General features: G+C 38.8%; 1 protein-coding gene across 1 annotated transcript in view; it reads left to right on the top strand.

Moving 5' to 3' along the window:
- PLCH1 (phospholipase C eta 1) overlaps positions 1-24733 on the top strand; it is a 228752-nt gene that overhangs the window by 134876 nt on the left and 69143 nt on the right. The window contains exons 5-7 of the mRNA XM_065942637.1: positions 4917-5047; positions 9197-9367; positions 23582-23675. Of these exons, the coding sequence (XP_065798709.1) occupies positions 4917-5047; positions 9197-9367; positions 23582-23675 (396 nt within the window). The remainder of the gene's footprint in view (positions 1-4916; positions 5048-9196; positions 9368-23581; positions 23676-24733) is intronic.

The raw sequence follows: 24733 nt of genomic DNA on the forward strand, positions 1-24733 counted from the left end.
GGTTGCAAAATAAATTCCTTCGTTGTTTCCTTTTATGTAAATTCTATAGCTGTCTTTTTTGTGGTTATCTTGAGGATTACATTTAATATTCTAAAGTTATAATACTCTAGTTTAAATTTATACTACTTTAGATGAGTAGTTTTTTGAACCTGATTTGTTTGTTCATGTTTACTAGCAGTAGAAAGTTTTCATATTTGAGTTAATTGACAGCTGAAGAATTGCATATTTTGAAAATATGCTATCTGGAAAGTGAGTGTACCCTAGAATCACACAGAGGAACTATTTTATAAGAAATATAGAGCAGTTGCTGTTTGTATCAGTATGGAAAGAAAAAGAAACAGGAAATTAATGAATAATGAAGAGGAAGCTGGTGTCAAAAATAGATAAATTTATGTTGAGTCAGAGAACCATTCTCATAGAGATTTGCCAGAATTTGATAGGGATTTAGATACTGTCTTACTATCAGAATGACATCCCTGATTAGATGTACATTTAATTACATTAATTGGGGAGAACAGAGCTGAGAAGTTCATTATTATTACATTTCAATTAGACCTAAAAATTTCAACCGTGAATGAATAATGGGAATAATGAGTCTTAACTGATTGCATGGATAAAATCCATCCAGTGTAAAGTGAAATTCAGGTTATTTCTGCAGTATGGCCATGTTGAATGGAGGTAGATATGGTACCTCTGTCTATCAGAAGCAGCACAGTGTTGTGGTCAATGGCTGAGACTGGTGCTGCCCTGTCTGGGGTCCAGCTCCAAGGCTGCCATGCACTGTGTATCTGGAGGAGTTACTTAAACTCTTTTGCTTCAGAGCCTTGAACATGGTGATGATGATAATGATGGTGCCCACCCTGTCTCACTGCGTGACCATCAAATGAGTTGGTTCTACACAAAGTGCTTTGAATGCTCTCTGGCTCACATTAAGCATTTTATAAATAAATACTAGCTGCTGCTGTTATTGCTAGAGAGGGATAAGGATTGGCGGACTTTTTGCTTTTCCTACACAGATAGATCAACATCTAAAAATACAGTGTCCACAGCATACAAAGGTGCTGCTGCTTAGGCACTTAGCCTCACCATATTCCTCCATCAGATCTTCTCCTCTGTGATTTCTCCACCTTACCTCCTAATGCTACTAGGGAAATTATTACCTCTAGAAGACTCCAGGTAGTCCTTTATGGATGTTGTCAACTGAAGCCTTATGCCTTCCCTATAAATTTGGAGTTCTGCTTGTAGGGCAAATCTGGCCCTCCCTGTAACATGGCCTCCTGAGCTAAGAATGGGTTTTCTATGGCTGAAAAAAAAAAATCAAAAGAAGAATAAAATTTTTTGACACATGAAATTTTATGAAATTCAGAGGTCAGCATCCTTAAATTTTATTGAAACACAACCATGCCAATTCATTTATGTATTGCCTGTGGTAGCAGAGTTGGGTAGTTGCAGCTGAGGCCAAATAGCCTGCAAAACCTAAAATATATACTATGAGGCCCTCTTCAGGGGCCTGTTTACCTTCCCCTGAACTAAATAATACTGTTCAATGCTTTACATTCTCCTGAAGTTTTTTGATTAAAAGATACTAGGCCAGAACTTTTCATTCAGTTTTTACTCTCCTGGTTTTTCTTTGTAAAATTGTTATTTCTTTTCTTAAATTTATCATGTATTGGCTATGAATCATTAATTCAGGGATTTCTTGGGCACTCATGTGTTAATTATGAAGGACAACTTTGGTGTATCAAAATACATTTACCTGCAGTTGTATCTTATACATTTGTATACTGTTACTGAGAGAATGGTGTTTCTTTCATAGAATCTTAGAGTTGGAAGGGGCTTCAAGGTCATCTAGTTGTGCTCACTGACATTATAGATGAAGAAATGGAAACCCCAGGAGGTAATATAAGTGACCCCCTGTCATAGGGCCAGGTCAGAATGAAGTCAGAACCAGTGTGTGTTACTTGTCTGAGTCTACTTCTGTTTCTGTCTTACCAACCCTAGATCCCTTAAACCAACAGTCCAGGCCAGCTCGTGTGTTGACACTGAAGGCCTTACAGACACAGACTCATCCACTAGGGTTTGTTTCTGCAGAATATTCGTGCTTAGGGTTTGTTTGTCCTGCTGCTTCTCTGGAGAAGTCTTTAAGGGGCTTTGGTAAAGAAGTTTAGCATCGAAGGATGAAAATAACAGCTGTCCTTGGACTCATTTAATCATTTCTTTGAATTCCGACCAAATATTTTATGGGGCACAGAGCAGTGTTCATGGTCAAAAGAAATAAAGCTCACGCAATGGGCACTGTATGCCCAGAAAACAGAAACGACGAGATCAGGTTCTAACTAGTAATTGGTCCAAGTGTTTTACTCTTGATTCTTCAGTTATTTCTCCCCCTGGGTCCTGGGTCACCCTTTAACTTCCAGGTATCATATATAATGAGGTCCTACCTGAACTCTATGAGGAACAATTGAATTTGAAAGAACTGGGCTGGTTATTTTCAAATGTTATGAAGGGAACAAGATGTGAAATAGATATTTACAGTTGAAAATCACTTCTGATTAACTTTAGGAGAAATAAGACTATCATATTTTATTTTCTTTCTAAGGCATGATCTCCTATAATCATAATTTGAATTACCTAAAAATATAAATGTTCTGAGTTACTACTAAGAGGTCAGTTAATATTTTGAGTTAAATGAAAATCTTTCTGTCTGAAGTCACCTGCTTGATGAATATTTTTCATTGACCTCTTCCTTTGACCTACTTCCACCTTCATTCATTTTCTCTTCATTATCCTTTGAATTTTGAAGCTGAGTTTGGTTTTCTTTTTTTTTTGAAGACACATAAAGGTATATTTGATAAATGAAGATAAAACAAGTATAAACAAGAAGGATAAGTAAATCAAAGGTCATGAATGAGAGTGCTTAAATAGATGGATAAAAAAATCAATGGGGTTGCTTATTACTGAATGTCTAGGATGTAATGTTTCAAATTTCCAAGCCATCAGAGGGAAAAAAAGAGGAAGTAAACTTCCCTTGCAGTCAGTCCAGTGGTTGGGACTGCCGGGTTCCAATGCAGGGGGTGCATTCAGTCTCCGGTTGGGGACTAAGATCCCACATGCAGGGTGGCACTGGGGGGTACTGAAAGTCTCCAGTTGAATGCTGCCTCAGTACTTCAAAAGCATCTTCAAATGCTTGACCCAGTTTGTCTTGTTCAACACAAGTCATGCTTCATTAAAAAATTGACAATTCTGTCCATCAGAGGCCAATCCAACATTTACAAGTGCTCCAGGTGGAAACAACTTTCCCCTCTGAAGCACAGGTCTGCAACACGCTCAAGTAACTGTAACCTTGAGTTTGGTTTTCTTTTCTTTCTTTCTTCTTTTTTTAAAAGATTTCTTGATGCGGACCATTTTTTTAAGTTTTTTTTTTTTTTATGTTGTTGTTCAATAGCTAATTCATGTCTTTTTGCAACCCCATAAACTGCAGCACACCAGGCTTCCCTGTCCTTCACTATCTCCTTGAGTTGCTCAAACTCATGTCCATTGAGTCAGTGATGCCATCCAACCATCTCATCCTTTGTCACCCCTTTCTCCTTTTGCCCTCAGTCTTTCCCAGTGTCAGGGTCTTTTCCAATGAGTCATTTCTTCACATCAGGTGACCGAAGTATTGGAGCTTCAGCATCAGTCCTTCCAGTGAATATTCAGGACTGATTTCCTTTAGGATGGACTGGTTGGATCTCCTTGCTGTCCAAGGGACTCTCAAGAGTCTTCTCCAACACCACAGTTCAAAAGCATCAATTCTTAGGCACTCAGCTTTATTTATAGTACAAGTCTCACATCCATACATGGAGAAGGTGATTGTGGTTTTCATTCTGTCTGCCCTCTGATGGAGAAGGATAAGAGGCTTATGGAAGTTTCCTGATGGAAGATACTGACTGAGGGTGAAACTGGGTCTTGTTCTGATGGGCTGGGCCATGCTCAGTAAATCTTTAATCCAAGTTTCTGTTGATGGGTGGGGCTGTGTTCCCTCCCTGTTATTTGACCTGAGGTCAAACTATGGTGAGGGTAATGAAGATAATGGTGACCTCCTTCTAAAGGTCCCTTGCTTGCACTGCTGCACTCAGGGCCCCAGCCCTGCAGCGGGCCACCACCGACCCACGCCTCCACTGGAGACTCCTGGACTCTCACGGGCAAGTCTGGCAGTCCCTTGTGGGGTCACTGCCCCTCTCTCCTGGGTCCTGGTGCACAAGGTTCTGTTTGTGCCTCCAAGAGTCTGTTTCCCCAGTCCTGTGTAAGTTCTGGCAGCTCCATGGTGGGGTTAATGGCGACCTCCTCCAAGAGGGCTTATGCCATACCCAGGTCTGCTGCACCCAGAGCCCCATCCCTGTGGCAGCCCACTGCTGACTCATTCCTGCACAGGAGATGCTCAAACACAGCTCTGTCTCATTCTCTGCGGGGTCTCTGGGTCCTGGTTGCATGAGGTTTGCTTGAGACCTCTAAGCGTCTCTGCTGGGTATGGGGTTTGATTCTAACTGGGGTTTTGCCCCCTCCTACCATCTTGCTGGCACTTCTCCTTAGAGATATAGGGTTGACCAAAAAGTTCATTTGGATTTTTCCATAAGATGTTACAGAAAACCTGACCAGACTTTTTTGGCCAACCCAATAAATAAGCGTCCTGGGTGATACGATTTGACCCTCGTTTCCCAGTGAAGGGAATCACCTCCATGTATCCTCCTCTCGCCATTCTTATTGTTATTGTCACTATCAGTAACTCACCAAGAGCCTGTGGACTGTGGGGTCTCCTCAAAAGAATTTCTTCCCAAGTTTGTTGTTAATGATCAATGTCCTTGTGCATATTCTGTGAAAGTAGTTTTTATTTTGATGACAGTGTAAGTGGCAAGTGTTTCCTTGACTTTTCTGCAAGTGGGTGAAGCAGACCTTTGAGGAAGCTGATAAAAATGGCGATGGATTATTGAACATTGAAGAGATACACCAGTTGATGCACAAACTAAATGTCAATCTGCCCCGAAGAAAAGTCAGACAAATGTTTCAGGTATGTTTTCACAATGGGATTGACCTTACATAAAATACACTTTGGAGGGTAATGGTATACTGAGATATTTCAAAAGGCTATTTTGTCTTGCTGGAAGCTAATATTTACCTGCTGTCTATCATTTTGTTTTTCTTTGAAGACAGAGGCATTTTATTTCATCAAAGAAAACTTCCCAAACTTAACATGCATCCACAATTTCACTTCCTAAAATATGTTGTTGTTGCCGTTTTCAGAGTGATTATAAGCACTTTAGTTAGTTAAGTCGCTCATTCGTGTCCGACTCTTTGCGACCCCGTGGACAGTAGCCCACCAGGCTTCTCCATCCATGGGATTCTCCAGGCAAGAATCCTGGAGTGGGTTGCCATAAGCACTTTACCTGACAGTTAAATAATGGGGTAAATGGGATGAAGTCCCTTGGAGAGGATAAGATCTCATCTATCAACCTCACGGTCAGAATAAAGACTAAATAGTGTGAAAAAATAGCACTTGTGGAACTCCGCAAGAGCCCTTTGTTTTGTCTCAGGGGAGTTGAGGATTTTAGAATCCATAAGATTTAGAAGTGCTGTATCACTCCTGCCATTTAGGGAGCTCTCCAGAAGTTCACTCCACTGCTTGTTGGTATTAGATGAGATGTTCTTTCCCCGCTTGAAAGTCCTGGAGGAAAATTCTTAGACCCAAATTTATCCTGTGTCCCCCAGGGATTGTACTCAGCCTTCTGTCTAAGATGCTGAAGTGAGTTCTATTAAGTTAAGATTGGTGCAAAGACAGTGTTCAATTATTAGTGATTACTAGAACATTAATTTTGGAAAGGCTTTTATTTGAAAATAAGTCATAGACATAATCCATGTGTTGTAGTAATTTGCTAAGTGAGTAGGTAGTTCATATTTTTTATGTGTAAAATTAAGTCAGAGGGTTGTGTTTTATGGTTAATGCGTTTTGCCCCCTTTGTTTTCTGACCTCATGTTATCAGAGGTGGCAAGGGCGGAAACAGCATGAGGGGTGAGGTGCAACAGTGAATGGAAGATGGAGGCTGGCTTTGATCCGTGACCTCTTTCTTACACTGTCACATCCTGTGGTCCTGTCCTTGGAAGCTGGAGATAGTTTGCGCTGTGGGAACTTGGTCCCACTGCGCTGAAGAGAAAGGAAAGAAAAGAAAGGAATGAGACGCACTATAAAAGGAACTAGAGATGGAGAGAGGGACTTTGGAGGCGAACTGAGTTGTCACAGAGTAAACTGTCTGTAAACTACATGGAAAGGTTCGCCATGTTCCTGGCACTCCCTGTGACACTTAACTTTTGTCCTATTGTGAGCCCCATCTCCCGTCTGTTCCTTTTCATAGATGCTCATCAGTAAGTACTGGAGAGAGAGCCCTGATTAAATCAGAGAGAGCACACTTTTAGAGAGGGGCAATGTCTATACCTGCAAAAATAATGATCTGGGGAGTACTTTTTGGAAGTAAGAGAAGTAACATAAAATTTTGACCTATTTTTCCTTCTGTAGTTTTAATCCTCTTCAGTTACCTTTTGTCTCTAATGCACAAGTATTTTGAGGATAAACCACGAAATGTTTATGTCAAAAGTCTTGTGAGTTCAAAGTTAATACTTTGGAGAAGTTGTTTTTCCCCCAACTTTAAAATTCTTATTTTTTGTATTGGGGTATAGCCAATTAACAATATTGTGGCAGTTTCAGGTGAAGAGTGAAGGGGCTCAGCCATACATATACATATATCCACTTTTCCCCAAACCCTCCTCCCTTCCAAGCAGCATGTAATATTGACCAGAGTTCCATGTGCTATGAAGTAGGTTCTTGTTTGTTATCCATTACAAATATAGCAGTGTGTACATGACTTTTCCAAAGTCCCTAACAACCCCTTCCCCCCAGCAACCGTAAGTTCATTTTCTAAATCTGTGATTCTCTTTGTTTTGTAAGTTCATTTGTATCATTTCTTTTTAGATTCCACATATAAAGGGCATTGTATGATATTTTTCCTTCTCTGTCTGACTTCACTCAATATGAGACTCTCTATATGCCATGCTACTGCAAATGGCATTATTTCATTCTTTTTAATGGCCGAGTAATATTCCATTGTTTATATGTACCACATCTTCTTTACTCAGTCCTCTGTTGATGGATATTCAGGTTGCTTCCATGTCTTAGCTATTTTAAACAGTGCTGCAATGAACATTGGGGTGCATGTATCCTTTTGGATCATGTTTTTCTCTGGATATATGCCCAGGAGGGGGATTGCAAAGTCATGTGGTAGCTCAATTTTTAATTTTTTAAGGAACCTTGAATACTGCTCTCCATAGCAGCTGCACCTATTTACATTCCCACCTACAGTGTAGGAAGATTCCCTTGTACTTTGGAGATGTTTTAAGAAAGCATTAAGGTCTCTTTTTGTGACTTTGAATTTAAAGATTGAAAGACTTCTTAAGCAAGGAGTGACTGGAGAAGTAGCTGAGTTTCTAGTATAAATGTAGATTATTTCTACCATGGATTTTGCATGTAGCTCAGAGATCTGAGTAATGGAAACAAGTAGTGGGAACAAGGATCTTAGTATTATTTTAAGGAGCATACTCTTTTCTTTTTTTCTTTCTTTTGTTTTACTGAATTACTGGTAAACACATTAAATCCTTCCTGGAATTTTCTTTGCCTTCTTGTTGCAGTGCAAGATTCAACTGATTTTTAAAAAGTAATCTGTTAGGGTATGGATAGCTTCTTTTTAAGTCTTTGAGGCTATTGCTTAAAACCTCAGAGTGGTACTGTTCTTAATGGTTTAGGCATTTTCAAGGAAATCTTGAAAAATGTATCATCTCTCTATCCAGGGTTATATATTTTGAAAAAAACTACAGAAATATGAACATTAGACCTACTTTCTTAGGATGCAAAGACTACAAGCCAAGAGCGTCAAACACCAAAATTGTTGGTATTCTGTAGATCAGTCTATCACTGCTTTTAAAATGACAGAAGGAAACAGCAATCAGCCTCAAAAAGAAACTCTGTGTGATGTAAATATGGGTCTCAATGTTTGTTTATAGTTGACACAAAGTTAGCAGAGTTTAAAGAGATATATTTTTATACACACTTTGACTTTCAAAGCTATGTTTAAAACCACATACCAGCTGACTATATGTCACAAAATCTACATATTTCAAAATGGCATTCATCCCCTGTCAGTTTTTGTTTGGTTTTACAACTGTGTTCACTTAAAATAGAGATCATGTAAATGGATTGGTTATTTATTATATGCTCCCAGCAGTTTTATGGTTTTATGACAAATTCAGCCAGTCAGCAGGCAGGTATGTGGTAAAAGATCCTTGCTCAATAATTACTAGGAGCAAATAATTTCAACTAGAGATAAGTGCAAATGGATTTTTCAGGCAGGGAGGAACCAATGATGCTGCTGGCTATAAGAGCAATAAGCTATCTATGTAGAATTAAGAGATTCTTTTATAGGTAAAAATTACATTTGATTGAATCACAGTTTAGAAGCTGATCAGAGACTAGTATTTTCATCATATATTGAATGTATTTTCTCTTTTGCTTATGATTAATCTTCTCCAAGATTTCTTTCATTAGCTTTGTCAAAAGACCAGCTTTTGGCTTAATTGCTCACCTTTGATGTTGTATCTTCTCATTTTCTGTTTCACTTAGCTTTCTTCTTTTGTTTATAATTTATTTCCTTCTATTTTCCTTAGCTTAACTTTTTAATAGCTTTTGGAGTTGAATTGTTACCTCATCTGATTTTAATGTACCTTGCCTTCTAATAAGCTGAAAACTTCAAGTTCCCCTCTAACTACTGCTTTAATGTCATCACACAAGTTTTAATATGTGGTACATGTGTTTGCTTCTGTTTAATTTCCTATTCAGAAATGGGTTGTTTCCAGACAAAGTTTTTTAAGTTTTCTTTGTTGCTTTATAAATTTACTGTGGTCAGAGAAATTAGTTTTTATAAAGTTGATTCTTTATAATTTGAAACATTATTGTGGTCTAATGTATAGTCAATTTTTAAATTGATCCATGTATTCTTGAAAATCATGTTTACCATTTGCAAAATGGATATTAGCTTTTTATTGTAAATATTATTTCCCGCTCCTAAATTTCCTATTTCAAACTCTTACTGCTTTATTTTTTCTGTGCCTCTTTCAGGAAGCTGATACAGATGAGAATCAGGGAACTCTGACTTTTGAAGAATTCTGTGTGTTTTACAAAATGATGTCTTTGAGACGGGACCTCTATCTGTTGCTTTTGAGCTACAGTGACAAGAAAGATCATCTAACTGTAGAAGAACTGGCCCAGTTTTTGAAGGTGGAACAAAAGGTATCATTAGACTGTTGAACTGGATGTTTACTTAAAAATACTTGTGAAAGATACATGGCTTTCTCTTGGGGCTGAGTGTAGGTATATTTAAATTTAAGTTAGAGGGGTAAATATCACAATTCCAAAAAAATCTTATCTATGAGGTTTTAAAAATGTGTTCCTGGCAGCTTTAGAGAAATTGAATTAGTAAATTGAACACATACATAATTTTCAACCTTAAATATGCATATTTTCCCACAGAGTAGTGACTACTGTCTCATGTGTTTCCCTTTAGGTACTATAGTAATATTTCCTTTATGTTAGTAATATAGCTAGGTATTTATTAACGATGATATAATTCTTTTTAAAAATTGTTTATCTGGCTATACTAGGACTTAGTTGCAGCATGTGGGATCTAGTTCCCTGACTGGGGATCAAACCTGGGCTCCCCAGGGCATTGGGAGCATGGCATCTGAGCCCCTGGACCACCAGAGAAGTCTCCTATGATGTAATTCTTTTCTTTATTTTTTTAGTTGGAAGATAATTGCTTCACACTGTTGTCTTGGTTTCTGCCATACAACAGTGTGAGTCAGCCCTAAGGATACGCATGTCTCCTCCCGTGTGAACCCCCTCCCACCCCAGCCCATCTCGGTTGTCACAGAACACCAGTTGAGCTCCCTGTGTTATATGGCAACTTCCCATTAGCTATCTGTTTTACATATGGTAACGTACGTGTTTCAGTGCCACTCTCTCAATGATCACACCCTCTCCTCTCCCCACTGGGTCCACAGGTCTATTCTTTACGTCCCCGTCTCTATCCTTGCCCTGCAAATAGGTTCTTCAGTACCATTTTTTTTCTCGATTCCATATATATTCTTTAATACACGATATTTGTTTTTCTTTTATTTCCTTCACTCTGAATAATAGGCTCTAGATTCATTCACCTACAACTGACTCAAATTTATTCTGTTTATGGCCAAGTAATATTCCACTGTATATATGTACCACAAGTTCTTTATCCATTCATCTGCCTTATGACATAATTCTTAACTAGCAAAATAGTACTTCATTGGTAAATATCTTCCCTCACACCTTGCCCTATACATCTCTTCCATGTGGCTGTTTCTGAGTTGTATACTTTATAATAAACTGGTAATAGTAACTAAAGCACCTTTCTGAGTTCTGTAAGTCATTCTCATAAATCTTAGAAACTGAGTCACTGGAACTGACAAGGACTTTCTCCTTAACTAAACAAACTCTAGGCAGGCTCTTTGGAGCCATTTTTTCTACTGTGTTTCATCCTTTGGCCTTGCCCTTAAGAATCCAGTTGTAGCAATAATTCTAAGTCGGTTTAACTAGAATCTTTATCCTTGACATCTAGTCACCTTCAATGTCTGATAAAATTCCTCATCTACTACTATTCCCCGGGTGATATTTGATAACCTTGGCCTTTGTTTCAGGAAGAATCCTATTAGGTTGGGTTAGCCCAAATCCCCACTTCTGCCTGGTGTTTCTTCCACTGATCCCTACCTTGCTCCTTGGCTGTAAATACCTAAGTTCAGTTCAGTTCAGGCACTCAGTCATGTCAAACTCTTTGTGACCCCATGAGTCACAGCATGCCAGGCCTCCCTGTCCATCACCAACTCCCAGAGTTTACCCAAACTCACGTCCATCGAGTCAGTGATGCCATCCAACCATTTCATTCTCTGTCGTCCCCTTCTCCTCCTGCCCTCAATTCCTCCCAGCATCAGGGTCTTTTCAAATGAGTCAACTCTTCACATGAGGTGGCCAAAGTATTGGAGTTTCAGCCTCAGCATCAGTCCTTCCAATGAACACCCAGGACTACTGATCTCCTTTAGGATGGACTGGTTGGATCTCCTTGCAGTCCAAGGGACTCTCAAGAGTCTTCTCCAACACCACAGTTCAAAAGCATCAATTCTTCGGTGCTCAGCTTTCTTCACAGTCCAACTCTCACATCCATACATGACCACTGGAAAAACCATAGCCTTGACTAGATGGACTTTGTTGACAAAGTAATGTCTCTGCTTTTTGACATGCTCTCTAGGTTGGTCATAACTTTTATCCCAAAGAGTAAGCGTCTTTTTATTTCATGGCTGCAATCACCATCTGCAGTAATTTTGGAGCCCAAGAAAATAAAATCAGCCACTGTTTCCACTGTCTCCCCATCTATTTGCCATGAAGTGATACGACGAGATGCCATGATCTTAGTTTTCTGAATGTTGAGCTTTAAGCCAGCTTTTCCACTCTCCTCTTTCACTTTCATCAAGAGGCTCTTTAGTTCCTCTTCACTTTCTGTCATAAGGGTGGTGTCATCTGCATATGTGAGTTTACTGATATTTCTGTCAGCCATCTTGATTCCAGTTTGTGCTTCTTCCAGCCCAGCGTTTCTCATGATGTACTCTGCATGGTAAGTTAAATAAGCAGGGTGACAATATACAGCCTTGACATGCTCCTTTTCCTATTTGGAAGCAGTCTGTTTGTCCATGTCCAGTTCTAACTGTTGCTTCCTGACCTGCATATAGATTTCTCAAGAGGCAGGTCAGGTGGTCTGGTATTCCCATCTCTTGAAGAATTTTCCACAGTTTGTTGTGATCCACACAGTCAAAGGCTTTGGCATAGTCAATAAAGCAGAAGTAGATGTTTTTCTGAAACTCTCTTGCTTTTTTGATGATCCAGCGGATGTTGGCAGTTTGATCTCTGGTTCCTCTGCCTTTTCTAAAACCAGCCTGAACATCTGGAAGTTCACAGTTCACGTACTGCTAAAGCCTGGCTTGGAGAATTTTGAGCATTACTTTGCTAGCGTGTGAGATGAGTTCAATTGTGTGGTAGTTTGAGCATTCTTTGGTATTGCCTTTCTTAGGGACTGGAATGAAAACTGAGCTTTTCCAGTCCTGTGGCCACTGCTGAGGTTTCCAAATTTGCTGGCATATTGAGTGCAGCACCTTCATAGCATCATCTTTCAGGATTTGAAATAGCTCAACTGGAATTCCATCACCTCCACTAGCTTTGTCCGTAGTGATGCTTTCTAAGGCCCACTTGACTTCACATTCCAGATGTCTGGCTCTAGGTGAGTGATCACACCATCTTGATTATCTGGGTCGTGAAGATCTTTTTTGTACAGCTCTTCTGTGTATTCTTGCCACCTCTTCTTAATATCTTCTGCTGCTGTTAGGTCCATACCATTTCTGTCCTTTGTCGAACCCATCTTTGCATGGAATGTTCCCTTGGTATCTCTAATTTTCTTGAAGAGATCTCTAGTCTTTCCCATTCTGTTGTTTTCCTCTGTTTCTTTGCACTGATCACTGAGGAAGGCTTTCTTATCTCTCCTGACTATTCTTTGGAACTCTGCATTCAAATGGGAATATCTTTCCTTTTCTCCTTTGCTTTTTGTTTCTCTTCTTTTCACAGCTATTTATAAGGCCTCCTCAGACAGTCATTTTGCTTTTTTGCATTTCTTTTCCATGGGGATGGTCTTGATCTCTGTCTCCTGTACAGTGTCACAAACCTCTGTCCATAGTTCATCAGGCACTCTGTCTATCAGATCTAGTCCCTTAAATCTATTTCTCACTTCCACTGTATAATCATAAGGGATTTGATTTAGGTCATACCTGAATGGTCTAGTGGTTTTCCCTACTTTCTTCAGTTTAAGTCTGAATTTGGCAATAAGGAGTTCATGATCTGAGCCACAGTCAGCTCCTGGTCTTGTTTTTGCTGACTGTATAGAGCTTCTCCATCTTTGGCTGCAAAGAATATAATCAATCTGATTTCGGTGTTGACCATCTGGTGATGTCCATGTGTAGAGTCTTGTCTTGTGTTGTTGGAAGAGGGTGTTTGCTATGACCAGTGCGTTCTCTTGGCAAAACTCTATTAGCCTTTGCCCTGCTTCATTCTGTACTCCAAGGCCAAATTTTCCTCTTACTCCAGGTGTTTCTTGACTTCCTACTTTTGCATTCCAGTCCCCTATAATGAAAAGGACATCTTTTTTGGGTATTAGTTCTAAAAGATCTTGTAGGTCTTCAAAGAACCATTCAACTTCAGTTTCTTCAGCGTTACTGGTTGGGGCATCGGCTTGGATTACCGTGATATTGAATGGTTTGCCCTGGAAATGAACAGAGATCATTCTGTCTTTTTTGAGATTGCATCCAAGTACTGCATTTCAGAAACTTTCGTTGTGGCTCAGGTGGTAAAGAATCCGCCTGCAGTGCAGGAGACCTGGGTTCGATCCCTGGATTGGGAAGATCCCCTGGAGAAGGGAAAGGCCACCCACTCCCGAATTCTGGCCTGGAGAGTTCCATGGACTGTAAATCCCTACTTGTATTCAAAATTGAATCAGTTCTATACTGAGTTTTCTTTTCCCCTTTTGCAGTAGTTAACTGATTAAAATCTGTTTTTAGTTTTAACTCACTTCCTATTCTGATTATTCCTTGACAGAACTCCCAGATTTGTTAATAGGTCAGGTAGAACTGGGGTAGCCTAAGCACCTCATTTGTGGCTGGCATCTGAAATAGGGGCAGCCTGTGGGCCTGAGTCTTGTGAGGTCCAATGCTAACTCCAGGTGGTCCGTGTCAGAACTGAATTGCATCTTTGGAACCCAGTTGGTGTCAGAGAATCAGAGATTCGGTGGTGTCAGAAAAAAGACACTAGACCTGGTAATATTTTGCTTTGTTCCATTACCACCATCACATACATTTTAGGCTTAACAGATTTATACATTTCCTTGTTGCTTTCCGAAGGATTAAGACAGATAGTATCAGCAAAATGTTTTATCACGGTCAGTTATTAAATTAGTTTGATAATTTGGCAAAGGCTGAGATTCTCCATTAACAAAGTTAGCTCTAAGACAAGTAGAAAATGGGAATGGGGTAATAGAAGAATTCTGCACCCCCCCACCGCCCCCCAGAGAATATGCCTTGCTAAATCTCTTTTACCCTGTTTCTTGCAATTACAACTTCTCCCGCTTTCTCATCAGAAGAACTCTTCCTAGTGTAGTGGAAAGACCATTAGACCAGGAGTCTAGAATTTCTGCATTTCACACCTGGCAAGTTTTTTTTTTTTACTTCGAGGATAATTGCTTTACAGTGTTGTTAGTTTCAGTAAGCTTTATTGGTTGGAGAATCTTGCGCAGGCCAATCAATATTGTTTCTGAACCTTGGTTTCCTAATCTGTAAAAAGGGGAGTTAATACCTACCTTTCTTATCTCACAGTGTCAGATTGAAAATTGATAGGGGTGATGAATGTGAAAGCCCTTTGACAGAGACACTTGGAAGCACAACAGTGTGAAAAATTAAAAGGTTTAAAGATACTAACTTCAAATTCATTTGTCCTTGCAGAATTTACCCAGTCTATCTGAATAGCAGTAGTGAATGTCACTTGCTAAGGAGCATGTGTTTTTTGCCTCCTTTTGTCATATTGACATCCAACCAGTAAATTTTAGTTGGGCAAAATAGAAGCCACTGTTCTGTGACTTCTGCTCCTGGCAGATGATTACCCATTTCCAGTTTAATTTTTAAACTAGCTTGAAGTTACATGTGAATTTTACACAAAATAAATTTTTAAAAATTATCATGTATCAAGAGGCATAAACCATAAAGAAAATATTAGTGTCCTGAAACTTTAATATGTGGTCCAATATATCAAACATCATAAAATGAATGTCAGGTTCAAACTAGGAAAATAGAATATATGAAAGAGAGAAATAGTGAATTTCCCTAGTGTAGAAAGTGCTCTACAGACTATCAGGGGGAGAAATGAATACTCAGTAGAAAAATGTGCAAAACATAAAAAATTTTATGTCAATAACATTAAATATGTTCATCCTTCACTAGTAACTAAAAAATATGAAGTGAAACCAAGAGACCATTTTTCAGCATCAAATTAATAAAGGTTAAAATATAGTATGAAACATGGTATACATATATTTCTGGTGAAGTTGTGAAATGATACAATCTTTCTATAGGGTAGTTTTATTATTTATCAATTTTTACATAATACATAAAACTTTGACCAATCCATTTTACTTCTAATAATTCATTCTAAGGAAATAGTTGTGCATAGAAAAAAGTTATCAAGTTGTGCATTTCAGCATTTTTTACCATAGAGAAAAATTGGACATAATCTAAGTGTGCAGCAGGAGAGTCATTAGTCAAGAGTTTTGTAGGGTTTTGAGTTTTGAAATGGGATTTTCACAGTGTAACAGATCTGAGGCAATTTGATGGTCCATATGGCAGTAATTCATTCATTTCTGATGGCATCAGATTGGTGTAGACACCAGCGTATTCAAATTTTACAGATTTACTCAGTTGTGAAATGAAATATCACTGCTGGCCACATATGCTGTCCAGGATTATGGGAATTCAAATATTGGCCTGTAGGACAGACATGTTTATTTCACAGAAGCACTTTGAAAATTGAATTGATGACTTTGACAAGTCCAATTGCTATTTGATTAGGACTTTCATCCTTAAAATACGATATGCTCAGAGAAATTCTCACTGTCTTTTATATCCACGAAGAAGTGCCAGTTAGGAAAGAAGCCAGTTGGCTGGATTTTCCTTCCATCACTTCCTTGCATCCATAGATCAATATCACACACGTCTATTAGTCTGTGGTTCTAGAGTACAAGGGTTGGTTGAGACCCTTTTCCAGTTTTTCTGGTTTTTTTAAATGTAAATATATATATATATGCATATATATATATATATATTTTAAGTTCTACAGTGTTGTGTTGGTGTCTGCCATTCAGCAGTGCAGATCAGCCAGAATTATAAATACATCCCCTCCCTCCCTAGACTCTCCCACTACCCCCGTCCCATCCCTCCAGGTCATCACAGAGCAGCAGACTGCACTCTCCCTGTGCTACTCAGGAACCTCCCAGAAAGGGATAGTTCTAGCAGAGAAGAAAGGGCCCAGCCATCCATCTTATACCTGATCGTGTATAACTGATGCTACCCTCTTCATTCATTCCACTCTCTCCCTGCCGCAGTGTCCACAAGTCCACTCTCCATATCTGCATCTCCATTCCTTCCCTGGGGCTGAATGTATTTTGTGTTTGATTCTTTTCAGAGTTTTGGTTTAGGAGTAAGAATCTGATTTCATTCCCTCCACCCTCCTTGACAGCCTTTCTTATTAGCAAGCCTCTACCTTTTTAAAGTCCTTTTGTCTCTTATGTATTGAAGAGTGAGGAAGAGAAGGCAGGGATATTGAAGCATCTTTATAGTTTGCAAATGCTTCTAGCTCTTAACCAAGAGCAAAGGCAGTGCCATAGATGAGTCAAAAGCAGATTTCTCTTTATGCGTGGCTTTTTATCTGAAATATGCATGTGGTTGGTTAATTCCAGGGGAATTTTCAGAACTTTTGTGATTGCATGCTAGAAGACCCTCTTCTTATTGAACTTTGTATGACACAGACCTATATATTATCCCTTTGTGATGGTTCTAACAGTTGCTCATTCTGCTTTTTTGTTTTTTCTGTTGAAATATACCCTTGATTCTTTTGATCCAATTATATAAGTGTCATTTTTGCCCTCTGCCTTCATTACCCTTTACTGAATCCAGACTGGTTTGGTGAGCGTCATGGTCATTCTCATATCACCTCCCTTGTGGGAAATAATTATAATTTTTCTCGGCGAGAACTATCCCTCTCTGGTGTTAGTGCTCCTTCATTTTTTATTTCCAAAGCATTCTCCTCATCGTAAAAAGCACTCCATTAAGAGCCTTTCCCAAATCTGTTTCATTTTTCTTAATCATTTGCAATTAAAGCAGTTGAGAGACTGTTCAGAGTAATTGTGTCTTGTAATATTTGTTCTCTTGAATACAGTTCCCAAAAGACATTTTCTATGAAATAGCTTTGTGTTTAAATGCTTTGAAATTTGTACCTTAATTTTAGGATGAGTTAGAGTAGCCATTTTGGGGAGATAAACAGTTATCGTGGTTGTCTTTTTCAGTTGGAAACTGAATGACCATTCACCTAGAGATGTTTCCCTGCTCCCTCCTGAAATTGCCCAAATATATAGTAAAAAGACCCCTGCTCGCTATAAAACCGCAAGGACAAAGAGAATAGGAGAGGATACAGAAACAGCAAAATCTTGAAACTTGTCTGATCTAAAGGTAGACCTCAGAGCACTGAAACCCAAGCCCACTGAACAAGAAACCACAAAACAGGTTCATTTGCCTGGAAGAACCCAAGAAGCTCAAGAATGAAATTCACACAATCCTCTGAAAGCAGGAGAGGAGCAGGGGTTGAAAGCACAAGCGTTGGTTGGAAGTCTGATCCAGATGCTGCTCGGGCTCCAAATCCTCTCCCCTCCCTGTGGTAGAAGGGCAGCTGTCCCTTCTGCACCCTGGTGTGAAACTGAAAATAAGAACTGGAGGAGGATGTACCGGAAGACTCTGGACTAAGTCATACCAGGCACACCTGAGTGAGGGCACTGAAACGTAGGAGATGTGTCAGTTCAGTTCAGTCGCTCAGTTGTGTCCGACTCTTTGCGACCCCATGAACCGCAGCACGCCAGGCCTCCCTGTCCATCACCAACTGTCAGAGCTTACCCAGACCCATGTCCATCAAGTCAGTGATGCCATCCAGCCATCTCATCCTCTGTCGTCCCCTTCTCCTCCTGCCCCCAATCCCTCCCAGCATCAGGGTCTTTTCCAAGGAGTCAGCTCTTCGCATCAGGTGGCCAAAGTATTGGAGTTTCAGCTTCAGCATCAGTCCTTCCAATGAACACCCAGGACTGATCTCCTTTAGGATGGACTGGTTGGATCTCCTTGCAGTCCAAGGGACATCAAGAGTCTCCTCCAACACCACAGTTCAAAAGCATCAATTCTTCGGCGCTCAGCTTTCTTCACAGTCCGGCTCTCACATCCATGCATGACCACTGGAAGAACCACAGCCTGATGTGTCAGCTGGTTTTTAAAGATGGCTGCAGTAGCTCCCAGGCCGCTGTATGTGTGTTGCTTTACAACATGACTTTGCTTCTCCTCCTCTCAAGAAGTGGAGTCTATTTTTCTGCCCCTTGAACCTGGGCTGACTTCGTGACTTGGTTTGACTAGTGGATTGTGGCAGAATTGATGTACAAGGAAGGTAGGTTTCAGGGAGTCCTGGCAGTTCCCTTCGTGCCCTGGTGGGGCTGTGAGACTGTCTTGTGAGGAAGCTGGGTACTTTCTCCGAGGAGAGACCACATAAAGAGGCCCAGCCAACAGCAACCACAGTCGTGTCGGTGAAGCCATTTTGGACTATATGACTGTAGTCATGTGACTAGCTGCCTCTTTTTACCTAGAAGCCCCCAGGTGAAAACAGAATAATTGTGTGGCTGGACCCAGTCCCACTCACCATCCTACATAGTTGTGAACAAGTTAGTAGTGGTTGTTTTAAGTCTCTTAAGTTTTGGAAATGGATAATGAGTACAAAGATTAAGTGAACATTTGTGAGCTGAAGTGTGAGACCCACAGCCCTCTTCCAATGTTCAGATCTTGGGTTTATCCCTTCCAAGCAGGACACTGGAAAAATTTCCTTAGAGGAATATTATAAACTTTGGTAGGTTAAATAGTAGCTTGAAAAGATATGTCCAAGTCCTAACTCCCTGTATCTGTAAATGTGACCTTATTTGAAAGTAGGGTCTTTGCAGATGTACTAAAGGGTGTTGAGGTGAAATTATCCTAAATTTCGTGTGTACAATAAATCCAGTGATGAGTGTCCTTATGAACAGAAAGAAGACAGAGACACACACAGAGAAGAAGGTGGCTATGTGAAGATGGAAGCAGAGACTGCAGTTATGAAGCCTCAAGCCAGGGTTTGCCAGCAGCACCAGAAACAAGGGAGAGAAACAGAATGGATTCTCCCTCCGTGTCTCCAGCTCTAGGAAATAAACTCAAGGGCAAAATTCCCCCCTAAAGATATTTACAGAAAGAGCAAGATGCTATGAGAAAAGAAGACTCAGAGGAAGAGACGAGCAGGGAACGAAATTTGTTAGTTGTCTTAGATAAAGTTGAGAAAATTTCCCCAAAAGGAGAACAAACAGCAAAGAAATAGATAAATGAGAAGAAAATTATTAGATTAATCCTGAAGGTCTGCTATCTGAATGATAGGAGTTCCAGGAAAAGATGATATAGAAGGGAGGATGTTTATCAAACAAGTAATAAAAAGATGATTAGCACCAAAAGATAGGGGTGTCTAAACTGCTGACGTCCACTGAGTGCCTAGTACAGTGAATATAGAAAGATCCACATAGAGACGGTGAAATTTTGCAATGCTAAGGTTAAAGTGAACCCCTAAAAGCTTACATAAAGGGGGGGAAAAATCCCTTACCAAGTTAACAAAAATAGGTCCTGTAGAAAGAACTTCTCAACATCAATTCTGGAAGCCAAAAAAACATTAAGCAATGATTTCTGACCTAGAATTTTCTTCCTGGTTAATTTGTCAACCAAATGTGTGCATAGAATAAAAAAAAACAGATAACACACAAAAATATGTACAAGAAATAATTTATTTCTCAAGTGCTCTTTGATAAGAATGACATAATGAAGTTAGGACAAAAAGCTGAGTGAAGTTCTAGAACTCACCCAGCCTGGAAGAAGGAGGACCTTTATAGAGGAGAAAATGAAACTCATGGATTACCTGTTGCCTTGATGTGGAAAATAATACTGAGATACCATTAGAGTCACTGGGAAAAATTTGTGATAGGAACATTGCAAATTAAACAGATGGAAATTTCAGCAATTAAATCAGAAAAAAATTCTATAGGAACAGAAACGCAACTAGATTATACAACAGACTCAATGTTAACATTTGCATACTCTGGAGACTTAATATATTAACAGTTTAATAAAAATTGAGATATAACTCTACTAGGAGGATGGATAGAGGGAGAAAGTTTTACTGGCCCCAAAGAGCTGTCTTTTTTTTAAACAGTAAAAAGATATAATGTTTAAAGTGTATGAAATAGGAAAGAGCATCATATACATAATAATTAGGAAGATAAAGACTTATTCCACGAGAACTATCTAGAGATGTTGGCATTATTACCTCTGGATAATGGCTCTAGATATAGAGGGGAAACTTTGCTTTTAGTCATAAACATCTTAGTTTTGACTGGCTTAAATATGAATATGTTACTTTGGTAAAAATAAAGGGAAGAGAGTTTAGCCATGTTGAAATTCTTTGCAAATTATGCTATGATTTTGTGTTTGGGGAAACATTCCGATCTGGAATCATCAAAGAAGTCAGGTGAATGGATTTGAAAGTTACAAAAATTTCAAAAGTTAAGTTAAAATCCAGGAATTTCAGCTATACTAAAAAAAAAAAAAAAACTTTTGAAAGTATTTCAGTTTCTCAGTAGAAATAAAGAAAAATACCCAGACAACAAATATAACATAAAAGAAAAAGCTTTGGACTTTTTCAGAAATGAATTCAGAAAGTTGAAATTTGAACCTTTGTTCTGCCTTTTAATGATTGTATGATTGATTGTGATAGATAACCATTCTTTGTGTCCATTTTCCTACTTACAAGATGAAGATAAAAATACTAAGTTTACAAGAACGATAAAGATTATGGATGTAAGAACTTTTAATAAACTGCACAGCATTGATTACATTATGAACATGTTATCAAGTTTTCCTCAAGTTCTTTTTCGCACCACCTGCCGTACATAGAATAAACAATTGTCGGTGTTAAGAGACAGTGAGGGGCTCAGATATTGATAGCAAACAAGACTTTCAAGTCAACTCCGTGGGAAAGATGGAGAAAATGTTCCTATTTCGTCTTATCAGTCATGTCAAATAGAACTCAAAACAAGGGGGACAAGGACACTAACGAATATTAACGTATGTTGAACCTTCATTCACACAGTAAAATCCCAATATAACTTTCCAAGTGCGGTCTGAAAAACTCAATTGTGTTAAATGCAGGAGTTTGCTCTTGGGAGGTTAATTAAATGAAAGCAAGGCTGGAGAGGGGATGGGAACTGATTTGCTTACATTTCCATTCTCATTGTTATGAGGTTTTACTGTATTTCAATGAGTTAATCCTTAATACTTGTATTTTCGATTAGCTCTCATTAATTTTTATATGGTGCTCAGAAAATTGTGAACTTTCTAGAATGCCTACTGATATTTTCACTAATTTAATGAATACTTTTCAAATACGGTGATTTTCGTTAGCACATTCTTTGTGTTTTGAGCTAGTAATGTGTTCTCATGGGCAATTAGCTCCATCCTAGGATGCCAGGATTTTTTTATTCTTGTTGTTTGTTTGAATTTTGTTTTTAGATCTTACAGTCTCCTGGTAGACTATCTGAGGCTAGTGCAAGGCCCCGATGTCTGTGAACAAATGGTCTCATAAACCAAATAATTGCAATGTAAACTCAGTCTTCCAATGGAACATATAATTTTTTTAATCAATTTCTTTCTATTTTGTGAGAAATTATTTATCTTTTAAACTGCATGTGATAAATCTCTAGCTTATAGCAGGTGAATCACTGAGCTAGTCAAAAGCCAGACTGGCTCAGTCATGTTATTCACAGGTAGCAGGATACCATGTATTTATGTATTTTGGGGTGATGTCTGCTAAGGAGTCCTCTACATGCAGTAAGGACTGTAAAATTTATACAAAGAATGCAGCTAGCCTTAGGGGAACAAAGCATTCTGTGCTCTTTCAAACATGCAAAAATGGTTGCACTGTAGAGCTTATTTTTCCCCTGCAAAAAATTTAAATGATATTAAATAGATGGTTTGAATTAGAGTTCATTAGAACATAAGTATTGAACCTAAGAGGTAATGGGATTTTTGAGAATATCATAGAAATATAAAATAATGGCTCCCAACTTATCTTCTGTTATTCATTAGTATATTTAAATATTGTTGTTCAATTGTGGGACTGAATGAATTTTTGATAAAAATATCACATCCTTTGTTAGTATTAAAGAGATTATTCTCAGAGTTTGCTTTTCCTGCTGCTGCTGCTAAGTCGCTTCAGTCGTGTCCTACTCTGTGATCCCATGGACTGCAGCCCACCAGGCTCCTCCGTCCATGGGATTTCCCAGGCAAGAGTACTGGAGTGGGCTGCCATTGGCTTCTCCTCGCTTTTCCTAGTAACACACTAAGCTTGTAATGTCCTTGCAGCAAAGTAAAAGGTGCTCAGTCATGTCTGACTCTGTGCAACCCCATGTTCTATACAGTCTGTGGAATTCTCCAGATCAGAATACTGGAGTGGGTAGCCTTTCCCTTCTCAAGGGGACCTTCCCGACCCAGGAATCGAACCCAGGTCTCCCACACTGCAGGTGGATTCTTTACCAGCTGAGCCACAAGGGAAGCCCAAGAATACTGCAGTGGGTAGCCTATCCCTTCTCTAGGGGACCTTCCTGACCCAGGAATCAAACCGGGGTCTCCTGCATTGCAGGCGGATTCCTTACCAGCTGAGCTATCAGGGAGCAAACTTCAGACTAATTCAGTACTATTAGCATATACAGCTTTTTTGGGTACCATACATTTTTCTTAGAATTGTTAATCTATTGAATCCTCACAGCTACCTTATAAGGTAGCCACAGAGAAGGGGAGTGACTTGCATAAGAACACACTGTTACATGTGTTCTTAAGTAAGGCAGTTTATTTGAATATTAAGAGCACATGTTATATGTTAATATGAGGCAGTTGATTTGAATATAAGCACTCTCATTCCAGAGTTCTCACCTACCTTTTTATTTTCTTTTGCTAACCTTTATGTTCTTGAATCACTATGGCAGATTGCTCCCATGAATTGGTGGAAGGATCTGTAGATATATACACACAGGTGGATTTACCTAGAACATTATGCTTTGGTAGGGAGTCATTTTCTTTTTACATACAACTCATGATTAGCCAACTTCAGTGTTTGTATGGAAGGCATTACTTTTGCTAGCTACTAGCTTACAGTGAGTGGATTTTCAGTCATGCATTTGCACTGATTATTGACTTGGTTTTATTAATCTTATTGCTTCATGGAGAACATTGGTCTAATAGTTGAAGAACTATTTTCACTGATTTAATCTGAAAGATGCAGAGGAATACTGAGTTCATAATCATTTTCCAAAGATTATGTAGTTATGACACAAGTAACCTCAAACACTGCTCATTTCACCACTTTGCATTGTATCAAGAATACTTTAAAAATCCATATGCCTTTTTAGCATGGAGGAAAATATCTCAAGAAATTGCAGGTACTCTACTATTGTTCTGTTTTGTTTAGATGACAAATGTGACAACAGACTATTGTATTGACATCATAAGGAAATTTGAAGTTTCTGAAGAAAATAAGGCGAAAAATGTCCTTGGCATAGAAGGTAAAATAATTAATATTCTTAATTTCTCGTTTCTCCATTCAGTATTGTTAAGTTACCTTCTAGCAAAATATTTAGGAAAGGATATCGGGAGATATCCTTGCAATTACAGATGATTCAAACAAAATCCACAACACACACATAATTTCCTACAAATCAAACGTCATGATTTTGGTGTTTCTTTTACTTTTGCCGTGACAACAGCATTTTCCACTCTGAGCAAGTCAGCTTGATGCCACTATGTATGATATATGCCAAGAAATATTTTGACTTTTCTTAAATACCTAATTTTTAGAAATAGTTTCAACCTAAGGAAGGAGAATTTGGTCTTAAAATAAATAAACATGTTTCTTTTAAAATGTTGGCAACTAACTTGTTTTACTAAGTTGGTAGTGGTAGAGAGGTTGTAGGAACTGAAAATTTTGTTAATAACTATCTCATTTTATAGTTGAAGAAAGTGAGGCTTAAAGAAATTAAGTAATTTGTCCACAGTTCTATACTCAGAATCTAGCTCCTCGGTTTTTACATATGAATGAAATGGTATGTATATAGCTGCATAAATTTGTAAGTTCCATGTATTTGAAATATATAGGGAAATGAACTGTAGCCTGCTACCTAAAAGAGAACAGGTCCTAGGCAGAAGAGATAATCTTAGTTAAAAAAACCACCAGCACCCCCACTGCCCACAAGAGCATCCGAAGCCATGGTTTATCTCACCAGTTTTGATTATTGGCCTCCTACTCCCCAAACAAGCTCAGTGTGGACAAGGGGGTTTTGATACTGTATGTTTATTTCCGGGGACAGAGACTAATTAAAATGAAGAGAAATGATTTAATGTTTATATAATTAAAAGCTATTTTAAAAACAATGAAAGAAGATAAGCTAATTTGGACCCTTCTTTACCAATAAATGAATCACCTCCTTGGTGTAGGGCCTTAAGAGATGGAATTAAACATGTTTCCTAAGTTATGGCCATAACCATGAAGACGAGCATAAAGAAATTCTCCAGAGTTTCCCAGGATATCTACTGGTGGTTTTACCACAGGATTTTTGAGACCTGA

This window comes from Muntiacus reevesi, chromosome 8 (genome assembly GCF_963930625.1).
Source record: "Muntiacus reevesi chromosome 8, mMunRee1.1, whole genome shotgun sequence".
NCBI classification, from domain to species: Eukaryota; Metazoa; Chordata; class Mammalia; order Artiodactyla; family Cervidae; genus Muntiacus; species Muntiacus reevesi.